Source organism: Micropterus dolomieu, linkage group LG04, assembly GCF_021292245.1.
Source record: "Micropterus dolomieu isolate WLL.071019.BEF.003 ecotype Adirondacks linkage group LG04, ASM2129224v1, whole genome shotgun sequence".
Classification (NCBI taxonomy): domain Eukaryota; kingdom Metazoa; phylum Chordata; class Actinopteri; order Centrarchiformes; family Centrarchidae; genus Micropterus; species Micropterus dolomieu.
In genome coordinates, this window is record NC_060153.1 from 33851190 (window position 1) to 33860569 (window position 9380).

The 9380-nt window shown below is 55.7% G+C and overlaps 1 protein-coding gene across 1 annotated transcript in view; it reads right to left on the reverse strand.

Annotated features, from left to right (window-relative positions):
* Window positions 1-6745, reverse strand: part of LOC123969773 (wiskott-Aldrich syndrome protein family member 3-like) — a 16300-nt gene extending 9555 nt beyond the window's left edge. The window contains exons 1-4 of the mRNA XM_046047433.1: window positions 6443-6745; window positions 3125-3264; window positions 2597-2731; window positions 1391-1544 (exon numbers count right to left, since the gene is read on the reverse strand). Of these exons, the coding sequence (XP_045903389.1) occupies window positions 1391-1544; window positions 2597-2731; window positions 3125-3257 (422 nt within the window). The 5' untranslated portion in view covers window positions 3258-3264; window positions 6443-6745. The remainder of the gene's footprint in view (window positions 1-1390; window positions 1545-2596; window positions 2732-3124; window positions 3265-6442) is intronic.
* Between the last annotated feature and the right edge of the window lie 2635 nt (window positions 6746-9380).

Consider the following 9380-nt stretch of genomic DNA (forward strand, 5'->3'; position numbering starts at 1 on the left):
GCGTCAGGATGTTGAGGGGTGGTGGTTTAAACTGACCTGTAGGGTGTCAGCATGTTGAGGGGTGGTGGTTTAAACTGACCTGTAGGGCGTCAGGATGTTGAGGGGTGGTGGTTTAAACTGACCTGTAGGGCGTCAGGATGTTGAGGGGTGGTGGTTTAAACTGACCTGTAGGGTGTCAGGATGTTGAGGGGTGGTGGTTTAAACTGACCTGTAGGGCGTCAGGATGTTGAGGGGTGATGGTTTAAACTGACATGTAGGGCGTCAGGATGTTGAGGGGCGGGGTTTAAACTGACCTGTAGGGTGTCAGGATGTTGAGCGGTGGTGGTTTAAACTGACCTGTAGGGTGTCAGGATGTTGAGGGGCGGGGTTTAAACTGACATGTAGGGCGTCAGGATGTTGAGGGGTGGTGGTTTAAACTGACATGTAGGGCGTCAGGATGTTGAGGGGTGGTGGTTTAAACTGACATGTAGGGTGTCAGGATGTTGAGGGGTGGTGGTTTAAACTGACCTGTAGGGCGTCAGGATGTTGAGGGGTGGTGGTTTAAACTGACCTGTAGGGTGTCAGGATGTTGAGGGGCGGGGTTTAAACTGACCTGTAGGGCGTCAGGATGTTTAGGGGTGGTGGTTTAAACTGACATGTAGGGTGTCAGGATGTTGAGGGGTGGTGGTTTAAACTGACCTGTAGGGTGTCAGGATGTTTAGGGGTGGTGGTTTAAACTGACATGTAGGGCGTCAGCATGTTGAGGGTGGGGTTTAAACTGACCTGTAGGACGTCAGGATGTTGAGGGGTGGTGGTTTAAACTGACCTGTAGGGCGTCAGGATGTTGAGGGGTGGTGGTTTAAACTGACCTGTAGGGCGTCAGGATGTTGAGGGGTGGTGGTTTAAACTGACCTGTAGGGTGTCAGCATGTTGAGGGTGGGGTTTAAACTGACCTGTAGGGTGTCAGGATGTTGAGGGGTGGTGGTTTAAACTGACCTGTAGGGCGTCAGCATGTTGAGGGTGGGGTTTAAACTGACCTGTAGGGTGTCAGCATGTTGAGGGTGGGGTTTAAACTGACCTGTAGGGTGTCAGGATGTTGAGGGGTGGTGGTTTAAACTGACCTGTAGGGCGTCAGGATGATGAGGGTGGGGTTTAAACTGACCTGTAGGACGTCAGGATGTTGAGGGTGGGGTTTAAACTGACCTGTAGGACGTCAGGATGTTGAGGGTGGGGTTTAAACTGACCTGTAGGGCGTCAGGATGTTGAGGGGTGGTGGTTTAAACTGACCTGTAGGGCGTCAGGATGTTGAGGGTGGGGTTTAAACTGACCTGTAGGACGTCAGGATGTTGAGGGTGGGGTTTAAACTGACCTGTAGGGTGTCAGGATGTTGAGGGGCGGGGTTTAAACTGACCTGTAGGGTGTCAGGATGTTGAGGGGTGGTGGTTTGTCGCAGCGTTGGTACATTTCCAGCACCGGGTTGAGGATGGAGTTCCGTGAAACCACCTGCTGGTCCTGGATGGTGCTGCTCCTGAAGGCCTTCCGCATGTTGATGTCCTGCAGAGACACTGCACCACAGACAGTACCGTTACTACAGAAGGACTTGCAGTACCAGTAGTAGTACTTGTTGTACTAGTAGTAGGATTCTTATTCAGCTAGTGGTTGATTTGATACGAGTCTATTTCAGTTTTCTGCATGTTTGCGTTAAATGTTTGGCAGTAATATTAAACGTGTGTGGTTCCATGTCACACGTTCTTCTTCTTCAGATTCAGAATCTCTAGTTGCAGTTTGGTGACCTCAGGTTTGGACTCTCCTGAGCTCCATCTGGTTGTCTGCTGGATCAGATTCCTCTGGACAGACAGACTTGTACCATACTTGAGCTCGAGGTGTAGCACTCGGAACTTTGCAGTGCATTTCTGATTGGCTGCTCGCTTTGAGTCGAGCATTGTGGGTGTTTTGAATCCGCTTTGCTGCTACTACTCGCCTCTTTTCCACCGGTACCATTTAAATCACATTAACACCCAGAGAAACACACAAAACCTCCGATGTCGGCCTGAGATCGTACGTCTGCGTTACGGTTACAGCTCTGAAGCAGCAGCGAGTCCTGCGGCGTGTTTACAGCTAACAGCTGATGGAGTAAATACTGGGTCCAGAGATATTGGTTTAAGTTTCCGTCAGTCAGGAGGTTTCTACAAGGAGACGGTCTCCTCCTCTCCAAAACAAACAGCTGATTACAGCAGCTAATAAAGAACAGACGTGAGTGCAGCTAGCTGAGCTGCTAACGTTTGTTTTTTCCTTCGGTGGTGACTGTTTTTACCGAGAGCTGAGGTCCAAAACAAACGGACCCGATCATGAAAAATTAGCCTCTCTTTTATTATATTCCAATCAGATCTGTTCACATCTACATTTTGCTCCTGGATCGTGACGATACTAAACGCTGAAACCTGTCCTTCGCTGTGTACGGCGTACCGCAGAGTAAGTAAACTGCTCCCTTCAGGCTAACAATTCAAACATGAATGAATGAGGGTAAAATGGAGCATGAGATCAGATCTGCGGTCCTGGTGAGCGGGGAGCTGAGCGGTGTGGCTGTGATCTGACAGCAGCAGTGTTTAACATGCACCTTCCTCCACGGTGGAGTCCAGCTGTGTGACCTTCACTGCCAGCAGGTCCACTCGCTCCTGCAGGCTGTTCATCCTCAGGTAGAAACTGTTGGCCTCCGTGAACAGCTCACTAAAGATGTCCTCTGCATGGCGACCTGCACGTCAACAACAAGAGACAAACCTGAAGTACAGCAGGACCGTGGCGCCCTGTAGGGTGGGACTCGCTCCTGGTGGGTTTCTGTTAACAACATTATAAAGAGCTGCTCAACAGGAAACGTGCAGGGAGATACTTTCTGCTCTATAAACAAAATTTCATTGAATTGCATTAAATTAAAACTTGAAATGGACCAAAGCAGTCCATCGGGGTTTACAGGGATTACACATGGTGTCGGGACAGTTCGGTTACTCAGAGACAAATCATTGTTATTAACATGAAATTTGAGTCGATTAATGAAAGCGTTTCTGTCCAGCTGATCAGCACTGCGAGCTTTAAGGGCTGAGGCGAGAGCCTGTCCTCGTAGAACCAGAGTTACATGGGTAACACTCACTGAGGCCGCCCAGCTGTTTGATCACAGCAGCCAGGGTGCTGTTGGTGACGCACTCCAGCTCGCTGGCGACGCCATCAGGCAGGGCGCCGCGGCACAGATACCTCGGTTCGATAATTCGCTTCACCAACGGCATGGCTGACCTGGAGAGAGAGAAGGGGGAGGGCTTTGATGCATTCTCCATTCTGATTGGTCGATTACGCCATCCCTCAGTCTTATTAGCAAACCGCTGCTAATGATCTGAACTTTCCTTTGGTGCGCAACAACCTACCACAAGGTGGCGCTAAAGGCGAAGACACTGGCGGCCACAGAACAGTAATAATGGTTAGTAAAGAATCAGAAGTGGTCAGGGTGATCGGTCACCGATATTAATGAACTGATCATGAACTAATCAACAGCTATACTTATGATTAGGAGTTCCTTGTTAGCTGATGGGTCACAAGCATCATGCTCGGGAATGCACGGCCACGCACGGCCACGCACGGGAACGCACGGGAACGCACGGGAACGCACGGGAACGCTAAGGAACGCACGGGCATGCACGGGCACGCACGGGCATGCACGGGCACACACGGGAACGCACAGGCACACACGGGCACACACGGCCCGCATGGGAACGCACAGGCACACACGGGCACACACGGCCCGCATGGGAACGCACGGGCATGCACGGGCACGCACGGGCATGCACGGGCATGTACGGGAACGCTAAGGAACACACGGGCATGCACGGGCACACACGGGCACACACGGGAGCACACGGGAACGCACGGGCACACACGGGCACACACGGCCCGCATGGGAACGCACGGGCATGCACGGGCATGTACGGGAACGCTAAGGAACGCACGGGCATGCACGGGCATGTACGGGAACGCTAAGGAACACACGGGCATGCACGGGCACACACGGGCACGCACGGGCACACACGGGCACACACGGGCATGCACGGGAACGCTAAGGAACGCTCAGGAACGCACGGGAACGCTCGGGAACGCACAGGCACGCACGGGCACACACGGGAACGCTCGTGAACGCACAGGAATGTACTAACTAATGTAATACTGTGAAACAGTATTAATAGTACTGCACTGTAGTATGAGGGCAGTGAGTATGTGCTTTCTCCAAAGTTACTATTAATAGTGTTTTACCCTTATGGGGCGAGAGGATGAAGGACCATTATGGGAGGCTGAGGGTTAAAAGTAAATGACAGGGCACAGGGGCCAAAGTGTCAGGTTTCAGGGCCCAAAGTCTCAGGTTTCAGGGTTCAGGGGCCAAAGTCTCAAGGTTCAGGGCCCAAAGTCTCCGGTTTCAGGGCCCAAAGTCTCAGGTTTCAGGGTTCAGGGCCCAAAGTCTCAAGGTTTCAAAGCCCAAAGTCTCAGGGTTCAGGGGCCACAGTCTCAGGGTTCAGGGCCCAAAGTCTCAGGTTTCAAAGCCCAAAGTCTCAGGGTTCAGGGCCCAAAGTCTCAGGGTTCAGGGTCCACAGTCTCAGGGTTCAGGGCCCAAAGTCTCCGGTTTCAAAGCCCAAAGTCTCAGGGTTCAGGGCCCGAAGTCTCAGGGTTCAGGGGCCACAGTCTCAGGGTTCAGGGCCCAAAGTCTCAGGTTTCAGGGCCCAAAGTCTCAGGTTTCAGGGTTCAGGGGCCACAGTCTCAGGGTTCAGGGCCCAAAGTCTCCGGTTTCAAAGCCCAAAGTCTCAGGGTTCAGGGCCCACAGTCTCAGGGTTCAGGGCCCAAAGTCTCAGGGTTCAGGGTCCACAGTCTCAGGGTTCAGGGCCCAAAGTCTCCGGTTTCAAAGCCCAAAGTCTCAGGGTTCAGGGCCCAAAGTCTCAGGGTTCAGGGGCCAAAGTCTCAGGGCTCAGGGTTCAGGGGCCACAGTCTCAGGTTACAGGGCCCAAAGTCTGACAGAGTTTCTAACGTGATGATGAACGAGTGAAAGAGAGCAGTGACCTCACGGCGCCTGATGATGATGATGATGATGATGATGGCGCTCGTTGCTGTGAGGCACCGAAAGGAGTGGAACACCTTCATCAGTGCATCCTCACAGGAAACACGACGTGGGTCGCACATACTGAGCGCTGCAGCCTTAGAGGGCATCGCCATGGTAACACCGCCAGCCTTTCCATCACGCTCTGCAGAACACGGTTACTGTTGCTAGGAGACTGTGTGAGGTAACTCACGGTTACCCTGCTGTTCTGTACGCTCTGTGTAACACATTCTCAGGTCCACGCCGGCGTGCAGCTGGGACGCTGACGGACGTGAGAACACGAGCTGATTGGCTGGTGGAGTCGATGCTACAGTCACTGCTTTTAAACCATCACAGAAGAAGAAAATAATGCGCCGAGGTGATGTCATTAACATGATGACATCAGACCGCCGCTGTGATCCGCAGACTGCCCCCCCCCCCCCCATCTGCCTAATAAGCGGTAACCATAGAAACCAGTAACACCCCCCCACCACCACCGTCCGTGAGCATGCTCAGACACATCCTGCTGTCTTTGTGCAGATCACAGTTTCTCAACCCGGGGCTCGGGGCCCGCGTCAGGCCGTTCTCTATAGGACACAGTTTGAAACGAGTCCTGCAGAGGAGTGAAGGCGGGGCTGCACCTGCGAGTCTCACCTCAGGTGTTTAAAGGTGCAGTCAGTCCTGTTTGTGTCTTCAGCGCCGTCATGTTCATCTACGATCAGCCACTCAGCTTTCTAAAGCGGTCTGATCCAGAATCAGTGCTCTAACCTCCCAGCCCCCTTCAACTACCCGCGTTACTCAGCGAAGTACCTCCACCTGTGCAAAGGGCCTCAGGTGAGCTGGGGCCACGCAGCTAGCAGCTAACGTTAGGGATCACGGGTTCAGTTTCTGGAACCATGTGGTCTCCTGGAGCAGATTCAGCCTCCTGTGATGATGCTCTGTGAGTCCACTACCTGTAGTCCACATCCTGGAGCTGCACTGATCACATTTATTGATTTGGGATATTCACGTAATAATATACAAGCTCCGCCCCCTCACACAGGTAGGAAGGCACGTCCATAACACACACATACATACTCACACGCACGCGCACACACGCTGCTCCAACACGCTGCATGACGTAATGCATGTGTGTGTAAATTCAGGCCTGTTCTTGCTGACACCATCGATCTATCGATCAGCTGATCGGCGGCTCTGCACCCATCAGGCTCTGCACGGTCTGACCGCTGATGACGTCATCGCCGGATGACTGACAGGTCGCTGTTTCTGCAGAGACCGTCACGGCTCGCGGATCGATCACAGCCCTGTCACGTCACGTTACAAAGCGATAAGAACCAATAAGGGATCGATGAGACTCACCGCGGGCTGAGGAAGGTTCCGCTCCGGGTCCGGTTCGGTCTGCAGCGGCTCCTCCGTCACAGAGCGGCGGACAGCGGACTCATCCTCCGATCCTCTGACCGGGAGTGGATGCTGAGAGGGGGGGGGGGCTCGGCTGCTGTCGGAGAACTTCGGCCGGTCGGAGATGAAGCTGGTCACGTGTGAATGAAGCAGAGACAAGTGAACGTGCTAGATATACTGATTTAAACTACTGTTACTATTCCAACATCACAGATATCTATAGGCTATCAATCAGATCATCAACACTTCAGCTCCACCTGGAGACACCAGGAGACACCTGCAGACACCTGGAGACACCCGGAGACACCTGCAGACACCAGGAGACACCAGGAGACACCCGGAGACACCCGGAGACACCTGCAGACACAAGGAGACACCCGGAGACACCCGCAGACACCAGGAGACACCTGCAGACACCTGGAGACACCTGGAGACACCTGGAGACACCAGGAGACACCTGGAGACACCTGCAGACACCTGGAGACACCTGGAGACACCTGCAGACTCCAGGAGACACCTGGAGACACCTGGAGACACCTGGAGACACCTGGAGACACCCGCAGACACCCGCAGACACCTGCAGACACCTGGAGACACCCGGAGACACCTGGAGACACCTGGAGACACCAGGAGACACCAGGAGACACCTGCAGACAACAGGAGACACCAGGAGACACCTGCAGACACCCGGAGACACCAGGAGACACCCGGAGACACCTGCAGACAACAGGAGACACCAGGAGACACCTGCAGACACCAGGAGACACCAGGAGACACCAGGAGACACCTGGAGACACCCGGAGACACCTGCAGACACCAGGAGACACCTGGAGACACCCGCAGACACCAGGAGACACCAGGAGACACCTGGAGACACCTGCAGACACCTGGAGACACCTGGAGACACCTGGAGACACCTGGAGACACCCGCAGACACCCGGAGACACCCGGAGACACCCGGAGACACCAGGAGACACCAGGAGACACCAGGAGACACCCGGAGACACCAGGAGACACCCGGAGACACCTGCAGACACCCGGAGACACCAGGAGACACCAGGAGACACCTGCAGACACCTGGAGACACCTGCAGACACCTGGAGACACCAGGAGACACCTGGAGACACCTGCAGACACCTGGAGACACCTGCAGACACCAGGAGACACCCGGAGACACCAGGAGACACCAGGAGACACCCGGAGACACCAGGAGACACCCGGAGACACCTGCAGACACCAGGAGACACCCGGAGACACCCGGAGACACCCGGAGACACCCGCAGACACCAGGAGACACCAGGAGACACCTGCAGACACCAGGAGACACCCGGAGACACCCGGAGACACCTGCAGACACCAGGAGACACCCGGAGACACCAGGAGACACCAGGAGACACCCGCAGACACCCGCAGACACCAGGAGACACCCGGAGACACCCGGAGACACCTTCAGACACCAGGAGACACCCGGAGACACCCGCAGACACCAGGAGACACCCGGAGACACCCGGAGACACCTTCAGACACCACGAGACACCCGGAGACACCTGCAGACACCAGGAGACACCCGGAGACACCTGCAGACAACAGGAGACACCCGGAGACACCTGCAGACACCCGGAGACACCCGGAGACACCTGCAGACACCAGGAGACACCTGGAGACATCTGGAGACACCAGGAGACACCTGCAGACAACAGGAGACACCCGGAGACACCCGGAGACACCTGCAGACACCAGGAGACACCCGGAGACACCTGCAGACACCAGGAGACACCTGGAGACACCAGGAGACACCTGCAGACACCAGGAGACACCCGGAGACACCCGGAGACACCTGCAGACACCAGGAGACACCCGGAGACACCCGGAGACACCTGCAGACACAAGGAGACACCCGGAGACACCCGCAGACACCTGCAGACACAAGGAGACACCCGGAGACACCCGCAGACACCAGGAGACACCTGCAGACACCAGGAGACACCTGGAGACACCCGGAGACACCTGCAGACACCAGGAGACACCCGGAGACACCCGGAGACACCTGCAGACACAAGGAGACACCCGGAGACACCCGCAGACACCTGCAGACACAAGGAGACACCCGGAGACACCCGCAGACACCAGGAGACACCTGCAGACACCAGGAGACACCTGGAGACACCCGGAGACACCTGCAGACACCAGGAGACACCCGGAGACACCCGGAGACACCTGCAGACACAAGGAGACACCCGGAGACACCCGCAGACACCTGCAGACACAAGGAGACACCCGGAGACACCCGCAGACACCAGGAGACACCTGCAGACACCAGGAGACACCTGGAGACACCCGGAGACACCTGCAGACACCAGGAGACACCCGGAGACACCCGGAGACACCTGCAGACACAAGGAGACACCCGGAGACACCCGCAGACACCTGCAGACACAAGGAGACACCCGGAGACACCCGCAGACACCAGGAGACACCTGCAGACACCAGGAGACACCTGGAGACACCCGGAGACACCTGCAGACACCAGGAGACACCCGGAGACACCCGGAGACACCTGCAGACACAAGGAGACACCCGGAGACACCCGCAGACACCTGCAGACACAAGGAGACACCCGGAGACACCCGCAGACACCAGGAGACACCTGCAGACACCAGGAGACACCTGGAGACACCCGGAGACACCTGCAGACACCAGGAGACACCCGGAGACACCCGGAGACACCTGCAGACACAAGGAGACACCCGGAGACACCCGCAGACACCAGGAGACACCTGCAGACACCAGGAGACACCTGGAGACACCAGGAGACACCTGCAGACACCTGGAGACACCTGGAGACACCTGGAGACACCAGGAGACACCTGGAGACACCTGCAGACACCTGGAGACACCT